General features: G+C 45.5%; 1 protein-coding gene across 1 annotated transcript in view; it reads left to right on the top strand.

Annotated features, from left to right (window-relative positions):
* Nucleotides 1–711: 711 nt before the first annotated feature.
* Pawr (pro-apoptotic WT1 regulator) overlaps nucleotides 712–18755 on the top strand; it is an 82895-nt gene continuing 64851 nt past the window's right edge. Inside the window, exon 1 of the mRNA XM_059245576.1 lies at nucleotides 712–1254. Coding sequence (XP_059101559.1) covers nucleotides 712–1254 — 543 coding nt within the window. The remainder of the gene's footprint in view (nucleotides 1255–18755) is intronic.

The raw sequence follows: 18755 nt of genomic DNA, 5'->3' as shown, positions 1-18755 counted from the left end.
ACTTCACGGAAGGTAAGGGGCTCCCCCTGGGTGTCGCCTCCCCGGGCGCGCGCGCGCGCGGGGACTCGTGCACCGGTTCCCCCTTCTCCTCCTCCTCCTCCTCCTCCGCTGGACACTTGTCTCGGCCCGTTCCAGCCGGCTAGGGGGTGCTGCGTACCCCCGGTCCCCGGAATGGAGGCGTCCTGTGTGTGGCGCGCGCGAGCGGAGGGGCGTCGCGCGCGCGGGGAGCTCGGCACACAGGTGGCAGGCAGCGGCGCGGGTGTCCCCGGTGCGCGATCGCGGACCCCCGGGGTGGGTCGGGTCGGGGGAGGGTGGGGCTCGCCTCTTCCTCCTCTCCTCTCCCCCCCCCCCCACCCCCGGGGTCGGAGATCTCGGGGTGCACGGAGGAGGGTGAGCCGTGCAAACTTGGTCGGCTGGGGGCGTGTGTGTGTGTGGGGGGGGACTCGCGGGTACGCCGAGGGGTGCAGGCGATCGCTGTCCTGCGGTTGTCCCGGGACCTGACGCCGCGCCCCCCTGCTTCCCCTTCTCTCCCCTGCCCCGTGTGCTCTCCCCGCAGATCCTCCTCGGTCGGGCAGCGCGCTCGCTCCGCGCGGTCTTCCCCCCCTCCCCGCCCCCCTTGCATTCTTGCTCCCCGGGCAAGCGGCGGCGGCGGCGGCGGCGGGAGTCGGGACGCGCGGCGAGAGGGGCGCCCCCGCCGGCCCCTCTGGGAACATGGCGACCGGCGGCTACCGGAGCGGCGGCAGCACCAGCACCACCACCACCACCACCACCACGGACTTCCTGGAGGAGTGGAAGGCGAAGCGCGAGAAGATGCGCGCCAAGCAGAACCCCGCCGTCCCGGGTTCGGGAGGCGGCGGCGGCAGCAGCGGCGGCGATCCGGCCGCTAAGTCCCCCGCGGGGCAGCTGTCCCCATCGGCGGCCGCCGTCACCGCCGGGACCGCGGAGCTCAACCACGGCCCCGCGGGCGCGGCCGCACCTGCTGCCCCGGGGCCCACCGCCCTCAACTGCGCGCTCGGCCCCTCCGCGCTCCCCCGCGCGGCTCCCAGCACCCGGCGGCCGGAGGATGAGGGATCGACCTCCGCGGCAGCCGCGGGGGCGCCGGCGTCCCGGGGCGACGAGGAGGAGCCGGACGGTGCCCCGGAGAAGGGCCGCAGCTCGGGGCCCAGCGCCAGGAAAGGCAAAGGGCAGATCGAGAAGAGGAAGCTGCGGGAGAAGCGGCGCTCCACCGGCGTGGTCAACATCCCCGCCGCCGAGGTGAGTGAGCCTGGCCGGGCGCCCGGGGCGGTGCTGGAGCTCCGGGGACGCCTCCTCCGGTGTCTTCCACCAGGGAGCTCCCTCGACCCGGAGGTCCCTTCCACTCCCTCCCTCCCTCCCTCCCTCCCTTTCAGCCGCGATGGAGGAGTTTTAACTTGGAGCCAGTGATTCCTAGGAAGTTCCTCCGACCCAGATTAGGACACGTGCTTTTTCATTTTTTTTTTTTCTTTTTTCCGATCTCGGAACCGGGTTGCTAACTTTAGAGTGATAAGTAGATAGTTTGTGTGTCCCCAAGATTGGCCAGCCTAGACTTTTCCGTGTGTCGGGGGGAGCGGGGGGGGGGGGCGAGGGGGTGGATGATCGGTTAGGAAAATCGATTCGTGGAGGGGATGACGTATTCTGGTTTCCCACGTGTCCATCTCGGGGCTCTCAGGTTGTTTGATCTCCGCTTCCCTTAGCCGTGTTGACAAGGACAGCGCCTGTAAAGACAGCGCAGCCTTAGCAATCGTAGCTCAGGCAGCGTTATCTGGCAGTAAACCCGAGATGAGGGTGTCCACAAAAAAGTCTGCAGTGTAGCCTACATCGCCCTACCCCACCCCCACCCCCGCCCGGCCCAAGCGATACTTGGGACAGTAGGGATGCTGTCGCAACTACCGTTCTGGAGGCTCGGGGATTTCTTGAGGTATTTAATAATCGGGAAAACATTTGTGGGAGGTGTGCTTTTTTTTTTTTGTTGGGGGGGGTATTTTTTGGCATTTCACAAAACATGTCTTCAGGCAGCATGGGGGCATTCTCTTAGAGGACTGTGTCAAGATTTTTACCCAAGTGTGTTATTGTTGCGCCTCCAATCTACCTGAAAGGAAGCTGCTCCAAACCGTTTGGGGTTTGGGCGGGGTGGGGTGGGGTGGGGTTGGGGGGAGTGGTTTCACCCGAGGAAGCCACATCTTTACTCAGTGGCTTTTTAGTTTTTACTCTCCACCCACAACTTCTTTAATTCTTGGCCCTTGTTGGCCATTAAGTGACTGTTAAAATATTTACTAACTTGGGGCTGGGCGTGTGGCTCAGTGGTAAGCGTTTGCTTAGCGTGCATTAAGTAAGGGCTCAGGGTTTGATCTCCAGCACTGCTTAAAGAACACAACACAAAACCACATGAAAAGCCAGGCATCATGGCTCAGAGGTGTAATTCCAGCCTTGCGAGGCTGAGGCAGGAAGATGGAGCCTTTGAGACCACAGTCAGGTTATAGTGTTTGGTGAGGCTATCTCCCCCACCCCCAACCCCCACCAATTTACGAACTTTAATTGTGGTTTAAGTCATTTGTAGTAAGGAGTATATAGGAACTGTAATTTTTTTAAGTAGTACTAAAATGATTTCCATACCTAGAAAATCAGAGTATGTCTCTGTAGGGCCTGTTTTTGTGTTTTTATGTGAATGTTTCAGAGATTTTTATCAGCAGGAACAACTGTCCTCTGTGGTTTACTACTTGTACAAGATATCTGTTACTCATTAAAGTTGCTTTCAAAGGAATTCGTAAGAATGGTAATCAAATTTCCAGGTTCCTTTTTTTTTTTAATGTAAAAATGTGAAGATTAAGGGGAACTGAAGACAAAGCCTTGGAAAGACTACATTCCTCAGCTTTATTTTTAAAAACAGCTTATGGTCCAAATAATAGAACTTGTCATATTTTTACTCCTTTTTCATGGTTCATCTGACAGGGGTCTTATTTTGGGAACTATGTTGGCAGATGTTGAACTTCATTTTTTTTGGTCTGGCTGCTTGTGCTAAAATTATTTTTTTAATTACTTTAAAAGAGGAAAAAAAAGAAAAAGAAAAACCCAGGGAAAATAAGTAGGGTGTATCTTGTGAGAGCTTAAGAAACATCCTTTGTTAGTGGGTCCTCCTCTGAGTGAGGAAACACAGTGTTGAGAATGTAGAATACTCCCACTGCGATTGGGTCGAATATTCTGGAATGTTTCTCGTTTGGGTGTTGGCAACTCCTAAATTTAATCTTCCTTAAAAACAAACAACCCAGGGTACCATTTTTTCCCCCCTTGTCTGTGGAATTTGAACCTTTTTTTTTTTTTATTGAATAGGGAATTGAGGATTGCTTTCTTTTAGTGGTAACCATGGCTCTGTTTCAAGCTGTTGTGGGCCCCAACAAAACAAGGTCATATTTTACCACGGTATCTAATTAGCAGGCATACTTCTCGAGTGTCTCCTTCCCTTAGTTTTAGAATTTTAGAAGGTTTTTTGTTTTATTTTGTTTTTTTTTTTGTTTGTTTTCTTAGATTGTTTTAACAGTTGCAGAATATATATTGCAGGACGTTGAAGCTGAACCATTTTTGTATCTTTTAGGCTGTTGCTGTTTTAGAATTGCAAGCCATGCTTTAGCCATGCTTTCCAGTAGTGAAGGCCACTTGCAGAAGGGGTTTGCGTGTGCCGTAGCTTAGAGCACTCTTGTTTTAGTGAGTTGTATTTTATAAACTTTTGAGTACTACCGATCTGTCAGTGATGACACAAAGCAGTATGCTGTTTACTGTCGAATGAGACTTGCATTCATTCACACAGTATTCCCACACAAGTTTATTCCAGGTCATCCTGGCGTCGTGTGCTTAGAGGACCTATTTCAGTGGCTGATTATCTTTGCTCCTTCAAGAAGGCACATCTTGGTGGCTGTGGTGGCATATGTCTTCAACCCCACTGCAGAGGTGGAGGCAGAGGCAGGCAGGTAGATCTCTATGTGGCTGAGGCCAGCTGGGGATACCTAGTGAAACCAGTACCTTTCCCATCCCCCAAAATGTACACACGAAACAGCCGTGTGGCGTATCCATTCTGGCTTTCACCAACACGCTTTATTATTCTAGTGTGTTATTTATATTGCTGCAGAGGCACCTGACTACAGCCAGACATCCCAGTATCAACTAGGAGAGAGTTTAGAGAGGAAAGGGGTTAGAAGCTAAAACTACCCAGTAGGGGATAGGCTACAGGGCAGGTACTGTGGAAGTTGAGTATAAATGTCCAAATTTCCAGATAACCTTGAATGAGGCAAAATTGAGTTTTCATTAATTAGCTTTTTGTTTTGTTTTAATTTCCCCTGGCTTTTTACGTTTTCTACTTATCCCGTGTGGGGGTAGTGACTAGCTCTCATTGGATAATTAGGACACGGCATACTACCTACTGTCTGTGTTTCTCATATCCGACAAATGATCGTTATATGCCTGTGTCCATTGCATTGTCTAAGTAAGCTGGGTGAAAGAAGAGTAACGCAGTATATATTTGGAGAGAGCAAGGCTTGAATCCAGGGAGAAATGTAAGAACAGCCCTGGCTTACCAGTGTGAAAGCATGGGAACACAGCCTGTGGCCGGTTACTTATTTAGCATGCTGTGCGGTTAAAGGGAAGAGATGATTGAGCTGGGACCAACTTGGAAGATGAGACTCTTGGGTTGAGTCCTACTTATTTCCATAACCTTGTCTATCCATCCTCATAGTCTCATGGACGTTTGCACGCAAATGCAGTATTTTAAGTGTCAAAGTGTGGTGGTTCTTGCCTTTTGGCAGCCTGTTGATATCATGTGCGGAACTTAAAATGAATGTTTCCCCTGCTGATTCCTGGCCCTTCCTGCCCTCCACTCCCCATGTGATTTAATGGGTTTGGGATGGAGCCCAGGCATTAATATTTTTATAAACTCCCCATGTAGTTCTAATGTGAGTCAGGGTTAAGAGCCATTGGGTCGCAGTCTGGGAATAGAGATGTGGCTAGAACACAGGCATTGTCCACAGGTCCTCCCAAGCATAGTAAGGAGACATGGTAGAAATGGTGTGTATAGGTTCACCCCTACACAGTATACCTCCTTCAGAGCAGGAAGCGACATTGAGGACTTCTGAGAGAGTTGCGTATCTGCTTTATTTACAGAGCTACTACCTGGAGACAGTTGCCATAGAAATTAGGATTGTTTCATACGTAGAGGTAGCTACCGATGAAGACTTGGTTTGTGTTAAAAGCCAGTGCGTATTTAAACCTCTGACTTGCCTAGTCATCGGCTAAAATGCTTAAAGGTCATGGCAGCCCTGTTACGAGGCTCCTCTGTCCCTGTTACCAGAGTAGAAAGTAGAGGCGTAGAGTTTAAATGATTCAGGATTGTATAGATACAAACGTGACAGTTTTTATGTACTGACCAAGAAGATTGTGTAGAAGTGATAGAGCAGTATTTAATGTTCTTGTGGGGTGTGTGTGTGTGTGTGTGTGTGTGTGTGGCAGAAAAACAGATTTTTAAGGAATTAACCTTGCATTATTTAGCATATTTCCTTAGCTTTTACCCTTCATGTTTTATTAAAGTTGTTTTTTGATAATTGGGCATTTGAAAGAGAAAGCCTGTCAGGGTTCGGAACTGAATAGAAACAGAGCCAAATTTGTAGGCTCAGAGATTGCCTTCAGAACCTCTCTAGTTTGCTTCAGGAGATTTTTTTAACACCAGGGTGCTAGCAAAATGAGAAACAGGAAATTATTTTTTGTTCGCAATTCAAAAATGTATGCTTTAATACTACTTAAATGATAATTTTTTTCCCTGTCAAGATGGTGTTGCTACTGCATAATTTGAACTCAGACCTTCAAAGGTGAGGCTGGAGAATCATTTAATATAGAGAGCACTTTCACGGGAACACCATCGAGGCGGCAGTTACTCAATGCATTTGCTGAACTGTGCATGGGGCATGTTCTTCTTGGTAAACCTTAGAAATACAAGTAGATTAGGATGTGGTGCTTCTCATATAGCAAGCCCAATGTTCTAAGCAACCTCAGTGTTTATACTACACACACACACACACACAGACACACACACACAGACACACACACACACACCCGCCATTCTCATGTCAAGTGTTCCCCATCTCTGAGTCATTGTTAATGTCTCTCCTGATTCATCACATAGAGAAGTCAACAGTCTGGAACACAATGGGAATACCAAAAGGTATTTCTTAATCTGCCTGGAGGGTTTAATAGGAATACTGATACAAAAGGCTTCACCCAGTTTCAATTGTTGGTAAATACTGGGGCTTGCCATTTTCTCAGCTTCCTTTTCCCTCCTTTGAAAAAAAAAATGGAGAGATCCCCAGTTCATAAAATGCATCCTTTTAAAAGTGTACACTATGAGGCTAGGGACCCACCTAGTCCATTGTTCATCGCTAGAGTGCTTGATAGCATTCACGAGGCCCTCTATTTGATGCCCAACAGAAAAGAAGTAAGAGTGGGCAGGTCTGTTCTTTCATGTATCCCTAGGGCTGTGCTCTATAAATGCTTTTGTATTTTCATCTGGAATTTTCTTTATGTCCTGGGACCTGTGGTTGGCTAGGTTTTAGTTCTCCGCTCAGTAAAGTGCAATAGTATTCAAACTGTGACAGGGTAATAACTTCTAAGTAATTCAATATCAATCTTTCCTGTGTTTCACAGAAAAGAAATAATGATGGATTCCTTAGTTCTACATTTTCTAAAGCTTGGGCACCTGCCACCAATAGTTTATGCTAGAATTTGGTGTTAGAGGTATTTAATGGAATGGAATGTGTTACATTGATACTGAGTTTTTTCATACCTTTCGTGGAGACCTACAGAGCTTGGTGACATAACCACTTGAGAGTATTGATCCGTCTGAGAAAACAATGGAGTTGTTTGATTGCTTGAAGCTGGAATGGTATTAGCTAAAAGTGATACCTTAAAAAATGTGGCTTGGGTGGGAGACAGACCACCTGGGTGACACTTAACTGTTATTTTCAGTGCAGACTTCCCAGATCCACCTGGGTAGAGGGAGTTCCCCGAGACTGTGTTTTGACATGTTCTTGGGGGATTCTGTGTGTGTACTGTAGGTCTGAGGAGAGCTGACTTGAATCGCCTCTCCTTCACTGGTTCATCAAATGAAACTTAATACTGGTTGTCTAGCAGACCTGTTATGTGATTCTAACAAATTAATGTGGGTAAGCAGGACACATTGAGGAGGCAAAGGCAGGAGGAGGGGGTTTGAGACCAGCCTGACCTCTCCCGGAAGACACTGTCTCAGTAAAACCAAAGGGTTATAAAAACGTTCACATGCTAGTCATAGAAATTACATTGGTAACTGCTTGTTGTCTGGTGGACTTGATACAAGGATGGTAATTTTTTTTTTCTCTTAAAACTTTTTATAGATACTTAAACAGAGATAACGTGATCTACCTGGAAGTCTATATCACTTGAAATATTTATATAATGCCATGTGTTTAATGCAAAATGCATCCATTTTGATCCCTGTCCTGCATTTATCAACAGCCTAGACTGCAGGAAAAGTATCTACTATGTAGTTTATATGTGACTAGAACTTAACTGTCACTCATGTTTTACGTCCGATTAAGGGAAAGCACGAAATCCGTGTCTGGATGCCTTTAATGATTGGCAGGTCAGACTCTCTACTGGATTTCCAACCCTCTTATCACAGCTTGCGTTGGGTGCAGCATCGTTTTCCTTTGTTGCGTACTCTAGCCTGTTAGACTGTTGGCTTGGTGGACTAGCGGTTGACTCTTTGCATGCTGGGAGGAGAGGGAATTTGCAGCTTGTTTTAGACAGTTGTATTAGAGCCATGACACTAGCTGCCATGGGGTCAGTCTCAGTTCTGCAGCCGACCTAATACTTCTGGTACCGTACGCGTGAGCTCTATAAGAACACCCGGTTTCTAAACGTGGCAAAACTATGTATTTCAAATGTAGAAATAGCTCCAAGTTCAGATCTTAGCGATTGATTTGCTGCTTTGATGTTTTTAGAGATAGTCAAATAATTTTTTGGTCTCTCTCCCTCCTTCTCTCCCTCCCTCCCTCCCTTTTCCAGAGACAACAGGGTCTCTCTTGTAGCCCTAGCTGTCCTGGAATTCTCCATGTAGACCTCATTGGCCTTGAACTCCCACAGATCCTCTTGCCTCTGCCTCCAGAGTGCTAGGATCTACAAGCCCAGCATTTCAAGCAGTGTTGTTTTGTATTGAATTTCAAGAAATAGGACCATTAGGTTTTGAAAGTCACTGTTTTGTTAGGGTTTTGCTGGGATGAATGGATGTGAAAGTGTAGGTTGTAGATCCGTTTGTTTTCAGATCTGTAATAAACACCAAGTTTCGAATGTGTAGGATTACTAAAAATAGAATTGTGTTGTTGGTTGTTTTTTACTCTTTGTCTTTTTTAGGGGCCCCGCCACCCAGCTCCCAAATAAATCACACGCGGAGTCTTACTCCTAATTATAAATGTCCGGCCTTAGCTCGGCTTGTCACTAGCCAGCTTTATTTAACTTATCCCATCTAGCTTTTGCCTTTGGGCTTTTACCTTTCTCTATTTCTGTATACCTTTCATTATTTCTTACTCTGTGGCTTGCTGTATAGCTGGGTGGCTGACCCCTGATATCCTCCTCCTTCTCTGTCTACTTGCTCCAGATTTCTCCTTCTATTAATTCTTTCTGCCTGCCAGTCCTGCCTATCCTTTCTCCTGACTCACTATTGGCCATTCAACTCTTTATTCAACCGTCAGGTGTTTCAGAAAGGCACAGTAACACACCTTAATAATATTCCCCAACAGAATTGAGTTTGAAATAGGGTGAAAATTGATGTTTACTGTCTTATAATCTATAATTCAAGACTAAACTTATCTATGGACATGTCAACAAACTAGTATTTCTTTGAGAAATCGCTAATGTATGAATTAATTTTTTTTATTACTTCCAGAGTAGCAGAATATTTTAGTATTGAAAAGAATGTAAATCTCTGTCGCAAAGAACAGAATTATCATTCAGAGGGTGGTGCTTGAGGACATGAATAAAAGTCGCATCCTAAATCCGTCCCTTTTCAGTACACATTTTGGGGCTGGACATATGACTCTGCCGTTAAGAATGCATACCTCTCTTCCAGACCAGGGAGATAGTAGCTTTTGCATACGTAGATTATTGTCTGTGCAGTTCAGAGCAGGGCCTTCCCCATGTTATTTCTTCACAAGGTGGGTTTTTTCCATCCTTGTACAAGACAAGGAATTTGAACCTCAAAGAAGCTGTGTGTCTTGGCCAAAGGCTGTACCGGCAGGACTAGGTCTTAACTTCAGATCTGTTTGGCTGTCGCGCGCACACATTGGTTGTCATTGTTGGAAACACCTCGGATCTGTTCTGACAGCGGTGGCTTTGATAATGTGGGGACTCTGTGGTGGGAAGCAGGTGGAGAACAGTTAGTTAATGAGGAATGACTGGCTCAGCTTGGGATGGATCCAGAGGCAGGCCAAGGAATCCAGCTGATGCTCTTGCTCTTTGTGCGTATTGTTGGCAGGGTACTTCCTTTCTCTGTCCATACCTGTTTATACAATAACTCTCATTAGTTTTTTGGAAAGGAAAAAGGTTACCTGTCTAGTGTGAAATCCTTATGAAGAGGGCTCTTTGTTCAGGAACAGGTAAATCTCCTGAAGATTAATGAACTGTATAAAGTAGTATAAAATAATAGACACGTGGTAAAGAGAAAGAATTTCAAATTTCTGAGTTAGAAAATAGCTTGGTCAGGAGGTGGTGGCGCACGCCTTTAATCCCAGCACTCAAGAGGCAGAGGCAGGTGGATCTCTGTGAGTTTGAGGCCAGCCTGGTCTGTAGAGTGAGTTCCAAGGCTATACAAAGAAACTCTGTCTTGAAAAATGAGAGAGAGAGAGAGAGAGACAGAGACAGAGAGAGACAGACAAAGACTCAGGGATAGAATCCGACACAAATGTAACTTTATAATGAATAGGTTTGTGAATGACTTTGGAGGTGAGATGAAGATAATTTGCTGATATTAAATGTCCCGGATCTGGACCAGTGAGATGGTTCAGAGGGAAGAGAGCCTATTGCCAAGTCTGAAAATCCAAGTTTGCTCCCTAGGACCACGTGAGGGGAGAGAACCGACCCTTGCTACTTGTCTTTTGGCTTCCACCTATACATCGTGGCATGCACACTCCACTCCCCTGCTACACAAATAAATGAATAAATAAAATTAATGCGGTTTTCTTCTTTTAATTACCAGAATATGATCTGGGCATAAATCACTTGGAAGTTTACAGCTTACTGTTGTTTCTTGAGTTTGGACTTCCGTGGACTGTGAAAGCCGGGTCTCTGTTGCATTCTGGGTTTCTGTTGCCCTCTGGGTCTCTGTTGCGTTCCAGGTCTCTGTTGCATTCTGGGTCTCTGTTGCGTTCTGGGTCTCTGCTGTGTTCTGGGTCTCTGTTGCGTTCTGGGTCTCTGTTGCGTTCTGGGTCTCTGTTGCATTCTCTAGGTCTCTGTTGCGTTCTGGGTCTCTGTTGCGTTCCAGGTCTCTGTTGCATTGTCTAGGTCTCTGTTGCATTCTGGGTCTCTGTTGCGTTCTGGGTTTCTGTCGCGTTCCGGGTCTCTGCTGCATTCTTGGCTGCTGCTTGTGCAGCATCTCCACATTTTCCTTCCTCTCCTTTTGTTTCCCTCGTGTGCTTTGGAGGAACTCGGGGCCTTTTCCAAATCATGGTTTTAGGAATGAGACTCACTTTGTCTCATGTGTGCAAGTGCCTGATGATGTACATGTGAGGCAGGCTGCACATGTGTGTGAGTGTGCACTCCTGCACGTTCATGTGCAGAGACCTGGGGAGGATGTCAGCTCTCCCGCTCTATTGTGCTCTATCCCACTCCCCGAGACAGTCAGTCTCTCGCTGAACCTGGGGCTCCCAGATTTTTGGCTAGGCTGGCTGGCCAGCAAGTCCCCAGGATCTGCCTGTTCCCTCTGTCCCAGCACTGAGGTTCATGTAGCCATGCTGTCTGTGATGTGGGTGCTGGGGATTCGAATTAAGTCCTCAAGCTTGCATACCAAACACTCTTTTGCTTGCAGAACCTTCTCTCTCTTGACCTTTTATTTTATTTTTTTGGACAATTGCTCATTGAACCCAGAACTTGTCATTTTGGGGCCTAGGCTATGCTGGCTGTCAAGCTCGGGGTGTCTCTTTCCCTCCCCAACCCCAGTGCTGGGGTCACAGATACGCATCACCAAACCCAGTTTTGTTTTGTTTTGTTTAACATTTTAACATGATTTATTTCATTCGTATTTTATGTGCACTGGTGTTTTGCCTGCATGTATGTCTGTGTGAGGGTGTCGGATCCCCTGAAACTAGAGTTACAGGCAGTTATGAGCTGCCATGTGGGTGCTGGGAATTGAACCCAGGTCCTCTGGAAGAGCAGCCAGTGCTCTTAACCACTGAGCCATCTCTCCAGCCCCCAAACCCAGTTTTTTACTGGGTACTGTGGATCTGAACTCAGCTCCTCTTGCTTACATAGCTGTTTATCCACTGAGCCATCTCTCCAGCCTCTTCCTCCCTCCTCTCTCTCTCTCTCTCTCTCTCTCTCTCTCTCTCTCTCTCTCTCTCTCTCTCTTTTCCTCCTCCTCCTCCTTCTGGTTTTATATTTTATTACTGAACAAACTGGTTAGCTCATGTGCAACAGATAAGAGCAAGTCAGACCCCCCAATTTAAACATGACCAAGTCTCCAGACATCCAGCTTCCTCTGGTGGGATCGATGACGTTGATTCAACCCTTAGTCAAGCCACTATGTGTGAATCCTTACGTACCCAGTGTCTTTTCTCGGAGTTTGTACCCAATTCTGCTACCAATTTTCACCCAAATCCATTGGGGAAGAGGATGATTTTGCATTTGTTTCTTGGCCGGCCATGGCTTGATTCTGAAAGTCTCGAGAGAAGACAGGGTGGGAAGCCGAGTCAGGCATATGATTCACGATGGCAGAGAGAGAAGAGTGAGACGCTTCTTGAGGGACTGATAAGAAATGGTCAGAGAGGAAGAGAGTTTGAGATCTGACGAGCAGAATGGCCAGAGGAGCAAACCTGCTTGAGATAGACGTTACGTTAGGAGTAATAATAGGTGAGATTAGAGGTGCGGAATGCTGAAAAAAACTTAAAAAATGACTTAGGACTTTAGGTGTAAGGTACGTGTCCGTCTGCAGGAGCACTTAGTGTCCAAGATGTGTCCCTTAGGTTGTGAGAGCTCAGCTGTTGTGCTTTGGTGACCAGAACAGAGGGAGGAAAGAGAGGTGAGGGGATTGATCCAGAGGTAATGGTCATCCTCAACTTGGGGGACACTGTGTGACACTGTAGTTGAATGCAGTTGATTGACATGCTCTCCGCCTTGTATGTTTAACTATCCCCTAATGTCCTCACTTGGATGGAGTACACAGGAAAGATTATAATTATCTTGAGTCATTACCTTTGATCATTTCAAAGACAACAATTTAAGTCAAAAAATCACTCACACTACAGGTGGATTATAAATATTATGTTGACCATGGATGAGCTCGGGGGGGTTGTAATTTAGAACGAACAAGTCAGATTCACAGTAGCTGATCCTGTGTGCCTCGTGGGCCTGCGTCTGTCCTGTGTGCTTTGCACACATTCAGTCACTAATCTTGAGACTAGCATTCTGACCTGCGTTCAGCTGTAACAGCGAGACCCAGAGAAGAGAAGCCGTTCTGAGTTTCTGATTTCCGAAGTTCATTGCCAGCTGTGGTCTGTCTTCTCTGGTACTTCGTCTAGAGTCCAGCGGCACAACGGGATGACGGTCACCTTTTACAATAAGCCTGAGCAAACCCGACACCCTCATGTAACTCATGCTTTCGGGTTTTTGATGATACTATTTATTCACTTGAATCTTAGTTGATTTCTTTTTTTTCTTTTTCATCGCTGGGGATGTTTCCAAGGCCTCGCAGAGGTGGGGCATGTGCTCTACAGCCGAGCTACAACCCAGGACCCCAGGTTTTAGAAGTTCTAATGTTATTCATATCTGAGGTACTTGGGTGAAAATCCAGAATACTAACACACAGTCTTCCGCTCACTCTCTGCTCCTATTTTCTGCACTCAGAGATCAAATCTCTATCAGAATGATTTAGTTGTTTAGCTTGATATTAATAGATCCTTACTAAGGAGCCAGAGAATAGTCTCAGTTTTTGTTTCTAGTTAGGAGAGAGACATAGTTCGTATTATTAACAGGGAATTTAATTCAGAGGATTGTTAACTGCGAACCAGAAAAGATGAACCAGACCTTACTGGCACATGAACGAGTTGCTAAAGGACACAGTTTCGGCTTGTAGTAGTGCAAACCACAGTTAAAGGTTCTGCATGTTTCTGGGGATAAAGTTAAAGTGGGGTAACATTTAGAGGCTTGTTCAGAGGCCCGTGGGCTGAAATGCAGATCTCTGAGACGAGGGCACTGTTGGGCTTCTCAGTGAGGGGCCCGCACTCAGACCCTGGAATGGTGCCTCCAGCTGTCAGCTGCTGGGGTCCCTGAGGGACAGGGGCGCAAGAAGGCTAATCGCTGATGCTACCCGAAGGGAATGCTGCCATGGTAGAGAAGAAGCGTCCAGGTGAAGCTGATGGGAACGGGACAGGCAGGGCATGCCAGCAAGCAGAGGCAGAGGACTAGCTTTCCCCTCTATCTCTGTATGGACAGTATCTGACAGGAATAGGCTTGGGTTGGCTCATGTAGCATTGGCCAGAGTAATTGAGAAAATTATTCTCTCTCGCTCTCTGTCTCTCTCTGTCTCTCTCTCTCTCTCTCTCTCTCTCTCTCTCTCTCTCTCTCTCTCTCTTTTAAAGATTTATTTATTTATTTTTTGGTTTTTCAAGACAGGGTTTCTCTGTGTATGTAGCTTTGTGCCTTTCCTGGAACTCACTTTGTAGACCAGGCCGGCTTTGAACTCACAGAGATCTGCCTGCCTCTGCCTCCCAAGTGCTGGGATTAAAGGCGTGCGCCACCACCGCCCGGCAAGATTTATTTATTTATTTTGGGTGTTTTGCCCACATATGTCTGCACCGCATGTGGGCATCGTCCTCAGAGGCCAGAATCCCCTGGAACTGGAGTTAGAGACGGTCATGAGCTTCCAGTTGGATGTTGGGAATTGAACCCAAGTCCTCTGGAAGAACAGCCAGGGCTCTTAACCACTGAGCTACTCTCTCCAGGTCCAAACTGGGTATTTCACAGTATTGAGGAAGTACGGATCACGGTTTTAGGTGGGATAGTGGTTTAGTATGTATTTTGAAAGAATTCTTTTAGGGATTGTGCGTTGCTGTGTTCAGATGGGTTATGTCTGCAGTGTAGAGACAGGAAGTAAATGAAAATGTTAAAATTGAAACTAGTTATGTGCAAATGAGGAAACATTTTATTACCTTCTTTACTGCCTATCTGTTTTCAATTTTATAGAAAAAAGTTAGGGGTGTGTGTGTGTGTGTGTGTGTGTGTGTGTGTGTGTGTGTTAGGTGTAAGTTTAAAATGATTCTGATAGAAGTGTGTATGTATGATTGAAAGCAGATAGAAAATCCTGCTATAGTACTGTGGAGAGGCCTAAACAGCCAGGTAGTTAAGAGAGAGGTCTCCAGAGTGGCTGGCCTGTTTCAAGGCTGACAGGGAAGCCTTTTGTGAAACCACGCTTTACAATTGAGATCTGAATTTGGGGAATGGACCAGTTGTGTAGAAATTAAAGGAAGGAGCTGAGGGGGAAGTTCTGGTAGTTAGCACAGAACACGCTCCAGGGGAGTGATCCTGCAGTATGCAGCGTATGGGAAAGGTCTGCATACCTGGAGTGATGCCTATACGCAAAGAGATAGACAGGGAAAGGGTCATGACAGGTAAAGAGCAGCAGGGAGCTGCATGGTCCGTGACTGAAGTTATCTTGACCCTTTGGGTTGTTTGTTTGTTTGTTTGTTTTTTGGTAGTGCTGTGGTTGAACCCAGAGCTGCTTATTTTCATTACATTCCCTGTCACTTTGCGTTTTGTTGAATTACAGTTTAAACTCGTGAGCACAAAAGCGTTTACTTTGTAGGTTGGCTAACTTTGAGTCTGGAAGGTAATTCTTTTTGTTAGTATTTTTTTTTTCCTTGAGAATTTTCTTCAGAATTTATTTGCCCATGTAAGATGAAGAAGAATTGTCAAAGAATAGGATCGCTATCCAGGTGGAGTAATGATTTTATTTATATTTAATTTTTTCCTCCTAGAGTTCTCTAAAATCACAAATGTTGAGAATACACTTAAAACTTATAGTGAAACTTAGTTCTTTTTGAAAATTGTGAGCTACAGCTTTAACAGTGAATGTTAGGAAATACCTGTCAACAATCTGTGTGGCCATCAGAACAAGTCAGTTACAGCCATTGCTCTTACTCTGGCATTATGCAAATTGATCCCCATGTAATATTATGCAAATCATCCCCATGTAATATTTGCTGTCTCAGGAAGCCTGATGATGATGATGATGATGATGATGATGATGATGATGTTGAGTTAATGTGGATTTTTAGAATATAATTGACTAATAGTTTAGAAAACAAATAAATACTTTTTCCTATGAAGAAATTTCAGTGGGCATTTGTTTTGCCCTTTAAGAAATTAGTCATGCCGGGCGGTGATGGCGCACGCCTTTAATCCCAGCACTCGAGAGGCAGAGCCAGGTGGATCTTTGTGAGTTCGAGGCCAGCCTGGGCTACAGAGGGAGTTCCAGGAAAGGCACAAAGCTACAGAGAAACCCTGTCTCGAAAAACCAAAAAAAATAAATAAATAAAAAGAAATTAGTCATAATGATGCATAGGGTGGTAAAATGCATTGCTTGTACGGTCTTTTCTTGGTCCAGGACAAGGATGAGATAGTTTGGTTTTTGAAGCTTTTATTACCTGACTCCGTGATAATCCATGGGAACACAGGTTATAGAAGGCGCCAACAGGGGCTAAAGACATGGCCCAGTGGCAAAGAACACGGGCTGTTCTTGCAGAGGACCTGAGTTTGGTTCCCAGCACCCACATGGCAGTTCATGACTGTCACTCAATTCTGGGAATTCATGCTCGCGTCTGGTCTCTGACGCCAGACAACACATGGTGGTACACAGACATGCAGGCAGGCGAAACACTCATAGACATAAAAAATAAAACAAACTAAAAACTTGATGATTTTTAAAATGAAGGGAAACACCCGCCCCCAAGTTGCTGTGGTTTAAGTAATGAGAAAGTGTGATTAATACTGTCTTATGTCAAACATAAGTTTGTTTGATATACTTGTTTTTGCCATCTTGTGTAGTCTTAGGTTAAAACTGTTGATATTTTCCCTTTTAGCAGCAGCCCAGTGAAAAGGAAGAACAGAATAGCTGTTTATTTATATATAAATAACGTATATAACAGTTTCAGTATATGTCTCTCTTCCATGTGTCTTTAGGCATTTTAAAAAAGGAATACTTGAGAGTTCCTTCACTAAAGAGAGACGATAAAAATACCAGTTAGGATGATTATCATTGTGTCTATGTTACTTAAGTCTATGATTGTATAGATCACAGGCCCTGAACCAATCATCAATATGTAATGTCTGATGACGATATAGGTAATTTGGATGACTAGGCATAACCCTGTCCTGCAACAGGGTTTACCTTTCTCCTGCCATTGCAGAGGAAGTTCTGAGACTTCTGCATGGTTTTGTGTGTGTGTGTGTGTGTGTGTGTGTGTGTGTGTGTGTAAATTACCTTTTGTTTTAAGTTGCATTAAGATCAGTGTGCATAAGTAAAACCCTGAATTTAAGGTCATTGGCCTCCGCTCACTTTACGTAGTGTCTCCCGTAATGGAAATTTTGTGCACACCTCAGCCACCAGCTTTTAGGGCTAGTCCTCCAGTATCTCAAAACTGAGGTCATTCTAACAAAACTAGACAGGGTCTTTGAAGTGTCTGAAATGTATAGGTCAAGGCAGGAGAAATTATCTTAATATGTACCATGGTCTTTACCCCTGGGTTTGTCTCCTGAATCGTTCCTCTTGTGGTCTGGGGAGTGGCACCCAGAAACCTTGTGTGAATTTGCTTGTGTCTCTTTAGTGAGCGTAGTGCATTCCCGTAACCCCTGTCCTGGTTCTTCAGCCCCCACCCCACCCCATCCTCTCAGGTTCCTCTCCAGTCAGGCGTAGAGAGTGAGAGGGTAGAAGGGAGGGCGACACAGAACATTCCAGATGCCCCGGAGCCGAAGTAGTTCCCACCTGAACTTCTGCTGGCTTTAATGCCCCAGGCTCGAAGCTGAACTCTTTCCACTTACCCTAGGGAAGTAAATATTCTTGTTGCTGGGAACATTAAAATCCCACACTTTTATTGAGAAAAATCAAACAAGCAAAGGAAACAAGATGGTATTTAAAAAAAAAAAAAACCTGTATGTAGGTGTGCCAGTTTAACTCTTAATAATTAGCAATTTATGACCAATCTTATTTCACCCATTTTCCCATTATTTTGAGATGGTCCTAGATTTCATAACATTTCACTTGTAAATACCATGAATTTGTGAACGATATATACTCATTTTTTTTACGTAACCACTATATCACTATTATATATAAATAATCCCTTAAGATGGACCATCCAGAATTCAGATTTCCATGTGTGTCTTCTGGTTTTATATTTTGACCAAATAAGGTCTTGCATACTGCAGGTCTGTCTGTCTGACTGTCTGTCAGTCTATCTGTCTGCCTTTGCGATTTATTTGTTAAATAGAGGTGGTCCAATAGAGCTGGTCATTTATTCTGTAGTGTTTCTCTTAAACTTTAATGCACCCCTTGGAATTTGTTATTTCCTGGAAATTGTAGGCCAGACTTAAACTGGATTTAAGCACAGTTTCAGTCATTGCTTTTATGGGAAGATGGCTTTTTCATAGTTGGCTCTCTGTTTTTCTAAGAGGAATGGCGGTCTGGGTCCAGTCTTTTTCTGTGACGTCTGCCGTGACCAGTGAGTTGCCTGGACACCTGTCACCAAACTTTTTACCTTTAGGATCCCTTCATATTCTTACAAATTACTGAGGGCTCTCAGATGTTTTTGGTCCGTGTTTAAAGATGACTAGATCTACCAGTGTTTGTCTTGCTAGACACAAGACTGATAAACTTTAGAGATTTCTGTTATTTAGAAGTAGCAGGAATAAACTGTCTCATGTATTTACAGAAGCTGGAGACCGATGTTCTGCATTTCTGTGTCTTTACTCTCCAGCTGCAGAGCACAGCTGGATTCCCATCATTGCTTATCTGCATCATACTCAGTTTGTTGTGAAATCATATGTCATGGAGTCTTTGCAGCTTGATATACATTCCTGAGAGAGTGGGTGGGGTGGGGGGAGTCAGAGGGCCAGGTACATAGTGGTATTACGGAAGTTGTTTTGATGTTGTGGACTCCGGGATCTCTGTGGTGCCTGGCCTGTGCTTCTGGAGCTGTTTGGGTTTGGTCCATTTTTATTAGTGGTTGCAAAATGGAGATACTCTGATTGCAGTTTTTTTAGACATCAGTGACCTTCTTAGATTAGCCATTTAGCTATGTCTTTTTACAGGGAGTTAGAATCCTTCTTTCCTGGATCTGTTCGACAGACTACATGAGAGAGTGGCTAGAGGACTAAGCTCTGTTGAAGCACGCCCTACTTGAGAGCGCTCTCCAGGTGAAGGAAGGCCACTGATCCATTTGCTGTGCTGTCTTGAATTATTG

This window comes from Peromyscus eremicus, chromosome 18 (assembly GCF_949786415.1).
Source record: "Peromyscus eremicus chromosome 18, PerEre_H2_v1, whole genome shotgun sequence".
Classification (NCBI taxonomy): Eukaryota; Metazoa; Chordata; class Mammalia; order Rodentia; family Cricetidae; genus Peromyscus; species Peromyscus eremicus.
This window is presented reverse-complemented; position numbering and strand designations above follow the sequence as displayed.